Genomic DNA, 14,352 nt, shown 5'->3' on the forward strand with positions numbered 1-14,352 from the left:
GAGAGCTCAGAGTCCCTTCTAGGGTCTAAAGGGGCTCCAGGAGAGCTGGAGAGGAACTGGAGACAAGAGCTGGAGGGACAGAACACAGCAAATGGCTTCCCACTGCCAGAGGACAGGGATAGATGGGATATTGGCAGGAAATTCTTCACTGTGAGGGTGAGGAGGCCCTGGCGCAGGGTGCTTAGAGAAACTGTGGATGCTGCTGGATCCCTGGAATTGTCCAAGGCCAGACTAGATGGGGCTTGGAGCAGGCTGGGACAGTGGAAGATGTCTCTGCCCAAGGCAGGGGTGGGATTGGGTGGTTTGTAAGGTCTCTCCTAAGTCATGGATTCTTGTTTGGAGTTAGAAGCCCCCAGGGAGCAGAACTGGGGGAGCTCAAGGTGGCCCTTTCCCCCATACACTGTGGAGCATGACAGTGCAGACCTGGAGGCTGATCCAGGTGGAACCTCTGATTACCCTCCCATCCCTCCCTGAATCCCAGGGATGTTCACCTGCAGCCCAGGTAAGGAAGAGGCCCTGATGCACCAGTATCAGCCAGAAGAGTTTCCTTTTGTCATAAAGCAGGACAAAGCAGGAGCAGGGTACAGCCAATGTTCCTGTCCTTCCTTTCACCCTGCAGGCTGTGCATCCTTTCCCAGTCCCTGGGGATCCATGCTCCTGCAGGGTGCTGGAGGGTGGGCACCAAGGCCCTGCCTCACTACCAGCCTACTGGAAACATCTCTTCTCCTCAGGACAGAGGAGTCTTGAGGGGGAAAATCTGAAGGGTGACCAGCAGCAGCTTGTTCCTTGCCCCTGGAGAGAAAGGGACAAGTTACAGGAACACCAACCAAAATTTTCTCTGGAAAGGTGAGCAGCTCAACCTGGAGGCACCAGAGCTGTTGGGGAAAGGGTTTAACAAGCCAGGTCCTCTTTCCAGGGACCTCTGCAGAGCAAAACCACCTGATTTAGGCACACAACATTGCAGTGACACTCAACCTTCCCCCCAGCAGCATCCCCATGGCTCCCACAGTTCTGAGGAAACCCAGATCTGCCTCTCCTCCTGCTTTTTCTCAACCCAAAAAGCTCCAACCTTGCAAATGCCATCTCAGTCATTTTGGTGGTTTTCAAAATCCAAACCAACCTCCCCATACCAAGGAATCTGTCTTGCAGAGGCAAAGCTGATGTGTGTGCTTGGCTGGTGCCCTGCCCATAAGGAAAATACCTGCTGTGAGATTAGCTTATTCACATTATTTGCTCAGGAGACCGTGCAAGATTCAAAGCTTCCAGCAAAATAAGATCAAATAAACCCAGGGTGGTTATCAGGGTTTGCAGGTTGGGTTCACTGGGGTCAGGGAGTGGATGTAGCAGCATTTCACAGAATCATGGAATCATTTGGGTGAGAAAAGCCCTGAGACCATCAAGTCCAACTGCTCCCCCAGCACTGCCAAAGCCACCACTGTCCCATGTCCCCATGTACCACATCCACACAGCTGCTAAATCCCCCCAGGGATGGGGACTCCAGCACTGCCCTGGGCAGCTGTGCTAGGCCTGAACTGCCATTTCCATAGAGGAATCTTCCCAATATCCAACCTGAACCTCTCCTGGCACAGCTTGAGGCCATCTCCTCTTGTCCTGTCCCTGTTCCCTGGGACAATCCCCAGCTGGCAGCACCCTCCAGTGCAGGAGGAGGAGTGTTGAAGGGCACAGACCTAAGCCCAGCCCCCAGCTCAGTGCCCAGTTTTGCCCAGTTTCCCATGCATGAAACCTCCTGCACCCTCTGGGCCTCTCTGCTGAACTGCCTCTACTGGAATGTCTCAGCAATCCAGCCCTGATAAGGAAGCCCAGCCCAGCTGGCAAAGCATTTCTGATTGTATCTGACTTGATTTCCACTCGTGGACTTTGACCCCGTGGGCACTGGGCATACTCCCACTGGTTCCTGCACCCAGGGACAGCATCTGACCCGAGGGGCTGTTCCTGCCCTGCCAAAGTATTCTGGGACCTTTCCAGCCCTCTCAGATCAGGGCCAGATCAGACAAGGGGTTCAGGGAGCTCTTGGAGCACAATGCAGTGAGGTTTTTTTGGGAAATCACCCCAAGGACACAGAGCAGAGCAGTGCTCTGAGCTCCTTGCAGCAAGGCTTGGAACTGGAGGGTGTGTAACCACACACGCCCATGGGAATCTTTTCCTCCTGTAATCTGACAGTAACCCCACCCCCAGGGAAACCAGTGCCCTCCCCTATTCCCAGCCTGACCTACTGGCCACTGTGGGGACTGGAGAGGAGAGTGGAAGGTGGGATTTCCTCCTTTTAGGGAAAAGGAGGGAGTTTCTTCCATCCTCTGCAGGAAACATTCTGCAGAAGTACCCTCACCACCCACTGGGGATTGGGCACCTCTTCTTCCCCATTCCACAGCTGGCTGGCAGCAGCAGCAGCAGCCACACCACTTTCTTTCCCATCTCCCAGTTGTTGCTGCTCCAACAAGCTGGGATGTCCTGGGATTGCCCTCTGGGGATCTCTGGAGGAGAAAGAAGAAATCCAAGAAGAGAGCTCACGACTAAGCTCTGTCCAGAGCAGTTTAATCTCTTGGGCCCTGACCTCACAGTGCCAGCCCCCGTGGAGCTGGGCTGATACTGGAAAGCAGACTGGAAACTTCAAATCCGCTCTGGCCTGGGGCTGTCTGGGCTCCTTCCGGCTGCACACGGGGCTCTGAGCACAGACAGTTCCACAAAACCAGCTGTTTTTACCAAAATCAAATTGTTTTGCATGAAAAGGAGTCACCCTGCACCTTTGGTGCCAGGTGTCATTGAAAACCATGCAAAGAATATGACAAAAACAAAAACAAGAGAGAAGTGAAAACTCAACCTTTCCTGGGTCTTTTAAAATCCATTTACTGATTTCACAACACAGAAAATAAAAAAACAGTACAAAGAACTGTAAAAAATTCTGATCCTTCCAAGCAAGGTGCATTTCACTGCAGCAGAAAACAAATCCTGTGCTGGTTCAAGCCCAAAAAAGTAGGAGAATTTGGCAAAAAACCCCTCTGTACCAACAGGCACCATCCATGGAAAACATGTGTCCAAAGGGAAAGGTTCTCTGCACCCTGACCCCTTTGGGACACGTCACATGAACACCACAAATTCAACAAACTGGGAGCAGTTCCCAGAGCTTTGGGGCAGCCTGGACTGTTGGTAGAATACAGCAGCCTCAGGAAGTGCTGGCAGGGAGATTTTGGGGGGAAACCCCCCAGTTCAGCCTGGTGTGAGATCTGCCTCTCCCCACACCCAGTGCTCCCCACAGCTGTGTCCTCATTACCCTAAGGAGCTTGTGCTTGGCTCAGCCTGGGATCGAGGTGTTTGAGGTCCAAAATATTCCCTCCCCTCTTGGCAGCAGGGTGGGATTCCCACAGCTTGGAACAAGAGAGGATTTGAAACAGCTCCCAGGATAGAAAAATAAGTAGGAAAAAAAAAGATCAAAATTACCATTCAATTAAAAAACAACCCAACAGGACAAAGCAAGCATAGAGCACTCACACTCCAAAAAGCTCACACACTCCAAAAGGCCTGGCTGGAGCAGCCCAGGAGCACACAAAATTCCACACACTGGAATAGGGCTTGTCTCCCTGCTGCCACCAGCCAAAAGCAGCGTCCTCCTCCCCAGCCCTGCCCTAAAGCAGCCCCCCCAGCCTGCTGACCCCACAGGAGCTCTGGAACAGGGTGGTTTGGTGCAGGATGTTCCCATCCTTTTCCCCAAGAGTTACATTCCCAGTCCTGTTTCCCTTTCCCTTCCCTCCACCCTCCTGTTTTTCAAAACAACTCCTGGAACACCTTTTAGCATCCTAGATGTTTCTTAGGGAAACTCTGAGAACTTTTTAAAGCCAAGAGGGATTCTCATGCTCCTTGTGCTTGCCAAGAGCCAGCAAAAAGGGAAAAGGATAGTTTTAGAGTTTGGAAAAGGTCCAGCCCTCTTTTTCCTCTTAGAATGAATTGTTAGGAAATCAAAACTAGAGCTGCAGCTTTCACAGTGACCAGAAATGGCTCTGCTCTTGTCCAAGGTAACCACAGGGCAAGGAGCTGATTGTTCCTAAGCCTGGGAAGCCCAGAAAAAGCCCCACAGGAGGGAATTCAACCATCCTGGGATTCTTCCCATGCAGTCAGTCAGCAAGTGTGGGACTGGCACATGCCTGGCACCTGATGTGGCACAGCTGGGTGCCCATGTGAGGAGCTCTGGGTTCCTCAAATCTTTTTTTGTCTATCCTGGGGAAATGCAAAGCAGGAGCCGAGCAGGTACTTTGTGCCCTCTCTCCAGTAACATCCCAGCTTGAACAAACCTCTGGGGAGGGAACTACAGGAATAAAAACCACCTCACACCTGTAACTGGGGCACCAATGCCTTTGGCAGCCCTTGGTCTGACCAGTACCAGTCCAACACAAGTGGAGGAACTGGGAGCTTCACTCATCCCAAACTCCTCAGAGATTTACATTCCTTCCTTCCTACACTTGACAAGGGGGAGGAAACAATCTTCCCATCTGAAGTCCTGACCCCACCAGGTCATAGTGCTTTCCCAGCCTGACCCCCTCCTCCACAGCACCACACCACAACCAACACCCCCAGAGCAACCAGCTGAACTGGGAGGACTGGCAGGGAAAAGACCTGCATAGAGCATGAAGAGTTTGAGCTACACTGCAAAAACTGCTTCAGCATGGCCAAAGGCATGTGTGAACAAGGAAATCTGGGTGTGGAACTGGAAAATTGACCAGGGAGAGAATATCCAAATCTGTGGTGGGTCAATTCCAAACAAGCACAAGAGAACTCACATGCTCCCAACCTGAGTATCCAAACCCAACAGATGGAGCAGAAGGAGGGGGAGGAGGAGACCAAGGCAGCTTTGTTCCCAGCAAGGGACAGTCCCATGGCTCATTGTGCAGCAGATCCTCAATTTCCCCCCCAAAAGGAGGGGTCAGTCCAGCAGATAGCAAATTCCATTGCATTGGGACACACAAGTTCTTGGATGTGCAGTTCTGGGACTGGCTTTTCCAGCAGCCAAGATGCCCAGGGATAAAACAAGGCAGCTGGGAAAGGAGCAATTTAGGGAAGTGAGAGGTTTTATCAAGGTGCAGGTGCAAAACAAAAAGCGTTTCCCCTCCTTCCTGTGGACTGAGATCCAACTGTGGCAACACTGCATTCCCATCAGCAGCTGTCATCATCTGAGGAGGAACCTAGATCTGGAAAGGCAAAAGGAAAGGTTGGAACTACCTCAAAGCTCAATTACCTCAGCAGAATTACTCTGCTGCTCTGTCCAGGCTTGAGAGGCTCCCAAAGCAAACATGAGCCTTGTCTTTGTTTTCCTACCTTTCCTCTTCCTATGGCAGAAAATAACTACAAGCACATCTGCTTTGAAGGGCAAGAGAAGGAAAAAGGTTTTAAGAGAGAGAAGAAAGGGATTTCTCACAGATCCTATCCTTCTCCCACTAAAATCCTTTCTGACAAGTCATTTGGATCAGTGACAAAGCTGCTCAGCACAGCCCAGCAGGAGACTGCTCCACCTGTGCCCTGGGTCAGCTCTGCCAGCAATTCTCCTTCTTACTTTTTCCATTTCCTGGCAAAACCCTGTTTCAACACCAAACTGTGCTTTCCCAAACTGACTGAGTTGGTGCTTTGGGACCCTTCCTAATGCAAAGGGCCAATACTTTGTATTTCCAACACACATCACACCAACCCCCACTTTGGGCTGGGTCTCACCTTTTGATCCAGTCTCTGATAATCACCAGATTTGGGCCGTCGACCAGTTTTGGATCTTTTTCCTTCCAGAGCAAAAGCAATGATCTTTGGAGAGAGAAAAATGGAAACAGGGTGAGGGAAATACCAGCTTCCAACACAGGCTCACCTGTGGTTTTTCATTCGCCTGCTCCTGCAACTCTTTTCCTGTGACCAAGCACTTGAAATACATAAATGCCAGTATTTGACACCAGCTAAGATGGATAATAAGGTTTGCTCAACAAACAGAAAACAGTAAGAATTTGCTCATTGTCATTGTGAGAGAACGAGGCAGAGCAGGCTCAGGCCACAGAGAGCAATGAAGGGTCACCAGCCCTGGATTTGAAACCTGGAGCATCAATCTGAAAAGGCATTAATCTGAATAAAGAGTGTATTCCAATGATGCTGGAAAACAGCAAAGCACTTCTCAGCCAAAGTCCTATAAGCACCTCCCCTGGTTGCACAGCAAAGTGTTAACAAGCCTGCACTCCACACTGCTCTCTGTGGCCTGGGATCTGACCATTTGCCATCACAAAAACTCATTTACTCAGGCTATTCTCCAGAAAGGCTTGAAGCAGCTTGTTCCCTTTATCTCAGCCCTTCCCTGTGTTCAGCAGCTCTCCAGAGCTCCTGCTTTAACAACAGCAAGAAACACTCCAGGCCACTGCTCATTTTGTGTCACTTCTCTCAGCACTGTTGCCAAAATAACTCTGATGTTAATATTACTGATTGCAACCAAATTCAATGAATTCATTAGAGATTTCATTTCATAAATAACTATTTTGCTCTTGCATTCTTAGATGCTTTCAGAAGTAACAAATCATGTTTTGCCCTCAGGGCTGGAGCAGGGCGCTCACCTTGCGCTTGTTGTGGTAGGCGACGTACAGGGCGGCGACGATGATGGCTGTGCTCACCAGGTAGGCAAAGAAGTGGCTGCTCTCCGAGCGGGCCCTGGGCAGGGAGGGAACACTCCTCCCTCTGTCCTGATCCAGGGAGGTGTCCCCGCCCTCCTCAGCGTCAGCATCCTCTGCGGTGTTCTCATCATTTCCCACAAAGCTGTTGTCCTCCACAGTGGAGTGTGCCCCAGGGCTTTGGTCCTCCTGGGAGCTCTCTGGATTGTCCTGGCCCTGAGGCTGCCCGCCACCAGCAGTGCCCTGGGTCTCACCAGCAGCGCCCTGGGTCTCACCAGCACTGCCCTGGGTCTCACCAGCACTGCCCTGGGTCTCACCAGCAGTGCCCTGGGTCTCACCAGCAGTGCCCTGGGTCTCACCAGCACTGCCCTGGGTCTCACCAGCACTGCCCTGGCTCCCACCAGCACTGCCCTGGCTCTCACCAGCACTGCCCTGGGTCTCACCAGCAGTGCCCTGGGTCTCACCAGCACTGCCCTGGCTCTCACCAGCACTGCCCTGGGTGTCACCAGCAGCGCCCTGGCTCTCACCAGCACTGCCCTGGCTCCCACCAGCAGCGCCCTGGCTCACACAGCACTGGCCCCTGGCTCCCACCAGCAGCTGCCCTGGCTCCCACCAGCACCCTGGCTCCCACCAGCACTGCCCTGGCTCCCACCAGCAGCGCCCTGGCTCCCACCAGCACTGCCCTGGCTCCCACCAGCACTGCCCTGGCTCTCACCAGCAGCGCCCTGGCTCTCACCAGCACTGCCCTGGCTCTCACCAGCACTGCCCTGGGTGTCAGTCTGGGCCTGTTGCCCACCACTGCTGCCTTGGCTGGTGACCCCGTTTATGTGCCCATTGCTGGCCTCGCTGCCCTGGGTGCCAGCCCCGTTCCTGTCACTGCTGCCCTGGTCATTGTTGGTGCTGTCCTGAGTGTTGCTGCCATTTGTGTTTGCACTGTCCTTGTTGTCGCCGCCCTTCCCGGTACCAGGGTTGTTTTTCTCACTGCTGTTCCCCTTAGTGCCCTCCTTTGCAGAGCTGTCTGGCTGGCTGCCATCCTGCTCTTTGTTCTGCTTATTGTTGTTGTTTTGGCTGTCAGTACTGCCACCAGTGCTAGCGTCTGTATTGCCCTGGTCACTAGTGCCACTGCTTGGGCTGCCCTGGCCACCAGTGCTAGTCCCTGTACCGTCCTGGCCATCAGTGGCAATTGTATTGCCTTGGCCACTAGTGCCACTGCCTGAGTTGCTCTGGCCACCAGTGCTGGTCCCTGTACTGCCCTGACCATTAGTGCCACTGCCTGAGTTGCTCTGCTCACCAGTGCTGGTCCCTGTACTGCCCTGACCATTAGTGCCACTGCCTGGGTTGCTCTGGCCACCAGTGCTGGTCCCTGTACTGCCCTGGCCATCACTGCCTGGGTTGCCTGTGCTACCATTGCTGCTGTTCTGGTCTTCATTTCTCTGTCCCCTGCCTCCTGCACTGTCGCTTTCTCCAATCTCATTTGCACCTTGGCCACCCTTGTTTTTCATCTTCCCCTCATTATTGCCATTTCCAGTCACAACGTTGTCGTTCTGCTCACTGTTTGTGTTCTGCTCACCGTCCACCCTGGTCCCATCGCTCAGGTTTGTTTGGGAGTCGCCATTGCTGGGTTCATCCTTGTCACTGCTTTTGTTCTCTGTGAGCAGGCTCCTGTGGTCCTGGTTGTCATCTGCTCCAGGTGTCTCGGCTGCCTCAGGCACTGTGGAAGATTGGCCGGTTTGCGAGGTTTCTGCTGTGGGCAAGCACGGGGAGTACACTCAGTCGGCACTGGGGGGGCTGAGAGCCGGAGAGCAGAGGGGAAATCCCCGAGAGGGACGGGAGAACCGCCGGGGGAGGAGGGGAAACGCCGCAGGAGCAGGGGGAGCCCACGGGGGCAGGAGGGAGCAGAGGGGGAAGGGAACTTCGAGGGAGAGGAAGGAGCAGGAGGGGGAAACTCAGGAGCCCAAGGAACCCCTTCCGCAGGAGGGTCCCAAGGGCAGAGGAGGCCCCGCAAACCAAGTGCGGTGCCTGACACACCCCCGGCCCCAGCGCTTCACTGCCCTCTCCTGCCCCTGCCATAGTCCCCCCGTCCGCTGCCCCTGTGCGACCCCTCCCCGGGCCCCCTGCCGGTATGCGAGCGGCCCCTCACCAGCCGCGCGGAGCCCCAGGAGCAGCAGCAGCCCCAGCAGCGCCAGGAGCAGCAGCACCGGCCGCGGCGCCTCCATGGCGGGCAGACCCTCAGCGCCGGCTCGGCCCGCAGCGCCGCTTCCGGGCACGGATCTCGCGAGAGGGGGCGGCGGCCGGGAGCGAGCGAGAGCTGGCGAGGGGGCGGAGACTGAACCTGCGAGCGAGGCTTGGGCCGCGCAGGGGCGGGGCTGAAGGCGGAGCTGCGGGAGAGGGCGTGACTTGTTAGTATTGGGGCGTGGATTGCTCCAGCTGGGGGCTGGCCTGGGGCGTGAGCAAACATGGGCGGGGCTTGCTCCGCTATGGGTGTGGTCGAGCGATGGGGCGGGGCTTGCTCCGGTGGGGGCGGGGCTTGCGGAGCCCCATCGGGAGGCGGTTGGCGCCCCCTGGCGGGTGCGGGCTCCCGTGCGGTCTCAGCCGCGTTTTGGGGTAAAAGGCGCCGGTTTGGGGTCTGTGTCCCGGCCCTGAGAATCCCGGGCGGGGAGTTCGTGAGAAGTTAGTGACTGCAGCCCCAGATGGGTGCTAGGACTGCACTCCCGGCTCTGGAGTGAGCGGGGCTGGGGCGCAACAGGCAGGAAATCAGGGCTGCTTTTCCTTTCCTTCACTTCAGGACAGCTTGGGACAAGCTGCTGCTTTCAATAACCAGGTGTGGGGGGGGTTTGCTTTTGGGTTTTTTTTGGGGTTTTTTTTTGGTTTTTTTTTCTTTTAATACCCTGTTATTTTTTTGATTTTATTTTATTTTTTGAATGTCCTGTTATCTTTCAGATACTTTTTCATTTTTCTGGATAACCTGCTGTTTTTCTTTCCTGGCCCAAGTGGGCATGCCCTGTGTGACGGCAGCAATTCCCAGCAGTAGCAGGAAATTAGCCGTGTCTGTCAGTGAGCACCCAGAAGTGTTCCCTTCTTTCTGTTTATCTGGTTTGGACTGTTAAATCTCCCTTCTCTGGACCAAATATCCAGCTTTTCATGAAATCATGGAATCCCAGAGTGATTTGGCTTGGAAGGGACCTTAAAGCCTATCCTGGGACATGGGCAGGGACACCTTCCACTATCCCAGGTTGCTCCCAGCCCTGTCCAGCCTGCCTGTGGACACTTCCTTTTGGATCAATGGGTTTGTCACCACCTGGTGTGTAACCCCCCCCCTGGATAATTTGTGCTGTTCCATGGAGTCTCATCCATCACAGGGCACCAAAGCCAGGCAGGGAAATTTCACTGTCTCCAGCAGGAATCACAATCTTCCATGGATCCATTGCCTGCTTCAGTCTCTCCATTTAACCCTAAAACACAGGAAAAACATCACATGGAAACCAACAGAATGTCACACGGTGATTATGGAATAACTGGGGGATAATCCTGCCTTGGAGTGTGGCAGAAGATGTGGTTGATTTTCCTCTCTCATGGCTTTTTTCCCCCCAATCTCTGGGGAATCTCAGTTCAATTCAACACATTCCAACAATCCCTGCTGCTCGGCTCTGCCTGTGCCAGCCTTTCCAAGGAGACCAGAACAGTTGGCCCAACGCTTTTTTGGGATTTAAACAGAGAATTGAGGCTGTTTCTCATGCTCAGCTTTCACTCACCCCCTGGAAGTCAAGAGTGACTGAGCAGAGGCCAAGTTCCTCTGGATTTACAACAATGCCTCTGGGAATGGAATTCTGCCCAAAATACCATGGATGAGGCTGACATCAGCCCAGAGCCGGGTGATTTGCACCAGGACCCACCACTTCTGTTGGGATCAAACAGGATAAAGAGCCCCAGTGACCTCACCTCACTTCACCTCCCCTCACTTCATGTCCCTCACAACGTGGCCCGAACCAACATGATGGCAGCTACTGCTCATGGGATCATGGATTCATGGAATATCCCAGGCTGGAAGGGACCCACAAGGACCAGGGAGTCCCCCTGGCCCTGCACAGGACACCCCAGCACCTGAGCATGTTATCACCTGAACAGCAACTCTACATTCCAGTTCTGGGGTGTCCCTGGACTGGTGCCATCTATTCTCATAAATCCTTGTGGATTCACTTTTTGGGGATGACTCTTTCTGATGATAGCCACCAAGAGCAGGCTGGACACACAAATCTGGCCTTGATTAACACTAATTGGGTGTTTTAATGTGGTGTCCCAAGGTCTGGTGTCAAGATAATAAAGTCCTTACCTCGTCCAACATGTCTGCATTCCCCATCCCACCCCTTCCCCCTGAGGGCTAATCTGGTCAGGATAAAGGATCAAAAGGAGAAACAATTAGCAAATGGAAGAATTTAATGATGCTAATTAAAATGTATTAAGTGTAGCCACTGCCCCTGCACCAGCTGCTTTGGCAGGAGCCCGGACAACATGGAGCACCAGCCTTACCCTGGTGCAGAGTGTGATAACAGGACATCTGGTGTGCCCTCCCCTCCAGCCCCCGAAAAAAAGAGGTTTGAAGAAACCACGGTGTTGGTGGTGGAGCCCCTAATTAGCTCCATCTCTGCAGGAGACCCCTGGGACCTCATTAGGCTTTTCAATTAATGCCTGGCCAGCCTGCAGGGGGGCAGGGAAAGGCTTGGGGAAGGGAGGGGGCTGCAATTAAGCAATCGGGTGGAGGTGACAGAAGTAACCCCGAGTCCAGAGAGCAGCCAGAAAAGCTCCAAGCTGGTCCCCAGATGCTCCCAAGGAGCCCTTAACGAGAGCCCCTGGCAATGAACCCGCCGGGCTGCGGCCGAGGGGGCCCACGCCACTTGTTGAAGGTTTTTGACCTTTTTTCATGGAATCAGGGAATGGTTTGGGCTGGGTGGAACATTAAAGGACACCTCCCCTGTCCCAGGTCGCTCCAAGCCCTGTCCATGCTGGGCACTCCCAGGGATGGAGCAGCCCAAGCTCAGCTGGACCAACCCAGAGACACCAGCACCCCCGAGCTTTGTTTTGCTCTGGGGAGGGCAGCAGTGATGGTGCCTGTGAGTTACCCAAGGACAGAGCTGCTCATTTCCCAGCTCCATCACCCACAGGGATGCTCAGAGCTCCTGGCTGAGCCTCAGGGACCCCTCATGGCCAAGGTGGGCCCTCTGCCAGCTGCTCTGTGCCTCGGCACTCTCCAGCTGTCCCACCTCTCTCACACCCTGCCATCCCTTCTCTCTGCTGCTGAGGCCCCATTGCATTCCCTTCTGGCCTTTTCCCCTCCTCTGGATGGGATTGGGATGCACTCTGTGAAAAGCCAGTCCCCTGCAGAGCAGGACCAGGGTGAGGGCAGCAGCAGTGCCTCATTTCTCAGGGGACCACGGGGCCTTGTGCTGCAAAACTGTGGGGCTTTGGTGCAACTGTGAAAAATGGAGTCCAGCCAGTCCCATCCCTGCCATCTTCCACTAGCACAGGTTGCTCCCAGCCCCGTCCAACCTGGCACTTCCAGGGACCCAGGGGCAGCCACAGTTTCTCTGGGCACCCTGTGCTGGGCCTCACCCCCCTCCCAGGGAAGGATTTCTTCCCAATATCCCATCTAACCCTGCCCTCTGGCAGTGGGAAGCCAATATCCCTTGTCCTGTCCCTCCAGCCCTTGTCCCAAGTCCTTCTCCAGTTCACTTGGATCCCCTTTAAGCACGCCCAGAGAGTCAAACATCGTTGGGGAGCACCCCAGGCCTCCCACATCCTGCACCTCCTGGCTCTGAGGACAAGTTTAATCATGAGAAACATCATCTAAAACTTGTCCAAATCTGAGCAGTGGAGCCACCAGACCTCCTGGTCACACCATCCCAAATGGAAATATGCTGAATATCCAGCTTTTTTTCTACAACAAAGACAAATCCCAGAGTTTTCCTCTTCTAGAATCATGGAATGGTTTAGGTTGGAAGGCACCTTAAAGAATATCTTGCTCCAGTCCTCTCCTGTGGGCAGGGACACCTCCTGTAGAAGTACTCCAGAGGACAAATAAAATCCAAAGGGACACATTTTCCATGGACAGCTACTCTGAATTCCAGTGCTTTTGTCCAGCTGTATTGCTGCAGGCATGATGGATATATTGATCTCCTGACCTGTTCCACCACAACAGCTGCAGTGGGTCCACCCAGGACTGGAGCAATGCATCCCTGGTCTCACCTCCTTCCCAGGAGCAGCGTGGCCAGGAGGGTTTGGTGACCAATTGCTCCTGGCAGGGATAATCCCATCCCATCTCAGCTCCAGAGCACAGCGAAAGCATTGGAACAGATGTTCCTTTTCCTTATGGGAAAACACTGAGTAAAACAAAGGAATATTCTACTGCTGAAGCCCAACATCTGTTTGAAGCTGTCTGGCTCTGGTTCAGATCTAATTCTTGTGACAGGTCTCTCCATGCCTCTAATGTCCCATGAAATCCAATTCAAGGAGCTGTTTGTCCGCTGCCTGCTCCTGGTGTTGGGGAGAGCGGGGCCGCATGTCGCCCAGGCGCTCCTCACCAAAATCAGTTTCTTGGAAGCGTTTCTCTCAAAAAAGCTCTGTTTTGCCTCTTTTCACACACGTTTTGGGTGACACCCTAATCCCCTCTGCCCCGGTGCTCACACAACTGTGTGACACGTGGCTGCTCCTCCCAGGCGCTCCTGAGCAGCAATCATGCTCCAGTCCAGAATTTACACTTTTTTTTTTTTTTTGAAAGCAGGAAATTTAAGTAATTTGGAGTGTGGAATGGAAACATGTCCCAAATTTGGGGCTGTCTTGGATGTGACAACAGTAAGGATGCTCTGGGCACTCAGAGGATTCCGTGGCACCCTCCAGCTGCGTGAGCTGCACTCTGCTCACGGCTCTCAGCTTGACTCTGGGACCTCTGAGATGCTCCAATTTCAGCTGTTCACATGATGGTCCTGAGCTGGATGGAGAAGCCATGCTCCTGCTGGAGGTCCCACTGCTGCTTACAAAGGCATCAGGTGCTTTCACAGGGTTTTGGGAGCTGGTGCTGGTCCCAGGTGTGTCCCCGGGGCTCAGCCAAGGGCTCATGTCAGTGACCATAGCTAGGGCTGGTTCAGGAGTGAGATTTTGTAGTTCTGCCCAGCTCTGATATGAAAATCCTCAAATCCAGGCCTCATCTGCTGCAGATGTGGATGTCAACATCTTGCACATCTAGAAAACACAGGTAGATCCTGCTTTGTCACCATGAAGTTCCCTTTCCCCTCCACCTGCAGACAGGTGCCTGCTGCTGCTCCACTTCCTTAAAAATACTTCCCTGGTGGCTTCTCAGCCCTGGAAAGGAGAAGAGAAATATCACAACAGGAGGAAAAAGTGTCATTGATCCCCCAAATGCACCAAAGTTCCACCAGACCCAGTAGCTACGTGATGGGCTCTCCTATCACTGATGGTTGAGATGTTGCCACTGCCATGCCTGGGAACTGGGGGACACTGTGGTCCCCAAAATGCAGGAGGGGTGCAGGTGGAGAGCAGCCAGGCTGGGCCTGGGAGATAGAAACAGGTCAGGAAACTCCAGAGGGAAATGGAACAGGACCGTGGACCCCAAATTAGCTCTGGGCAGGTGCAGCTCCATGTCAGTCTGCAACAGAAACAAAATCATAAGTTCCAGGGGGAAAATGGAGGATTTTTTCCT

The 14,352-nt window shown here is 53.8% G+C and overlaps 1 protein-coding gene across 1 annotated transcript; it reads right to left on the reverse strand.

The window, feature by feature from the left end:
- Positions 1-2,849: 2,849 nt before the first annotated feature.
- Positions 2,850-8,944, reverse strand: TGOLN2 (trans-golgi network protein 2). Its single transcript, XM_079328929.1, has 6 exons — positions 8,782-8,944; positions 7,975-8,385; positions 7,384-7,854; positions 6,588-6,880; positions 5,716-5,799; positions 2,850-5,198 (listed from the first exon to the last, which is right to left on the reverse strand). The coding sequence occupies exons 1-6, from the start codon at positions 8,855-8,857 to the stop codon at positions 5,193-5,195; spliced, it is 1,341 nt and encodes a 446-aa protein (XP_079185055.1). The 5' UTR covers positions 8,858-8,944; the 3' UTR covers positions 2,850-5,192.
- Positions 8,945-14,352: the final 5,408 nt, after the last annotated feature.

Source organism: Erithacus rubecula (assembly GCF_903797595.1).
Source record: "Erithacus rubecula genome assembly, chromosome: 29".
Taxonomy (NCBI): Eukaryota; Metazoa; Chordata; class Aves; order Passeriformes; family Muscicapidae; genus Erithacus; species Erithacus rubecula.

Bases quoted from the DNA above. Each gene is read 5' to 3' on its own strand.
- TGOLN2 (XM_079328929.1), bottom strand. From the start codon at position 8,857: ATGGAGGCGCCGCGGCCGGTGCTGCTGCTCCTGGCGCTGCTGGGGCTG. The intron at 6,881-7,383 runs GTGCTGGTGAGA...AGACCCAGGGCA, and splicing joins TGCTGGTGAGAGCCAGGGCA to CTGCTGGTGGCGGGCAGCCT. The intron at 5,800-6,587 runs GTGAGCGCCCTG...CTCTCTCCAAAG, and splicing joins CCTACCACAACAAGCGCAAG to ATCATTGCTTTTGCTCTGGA.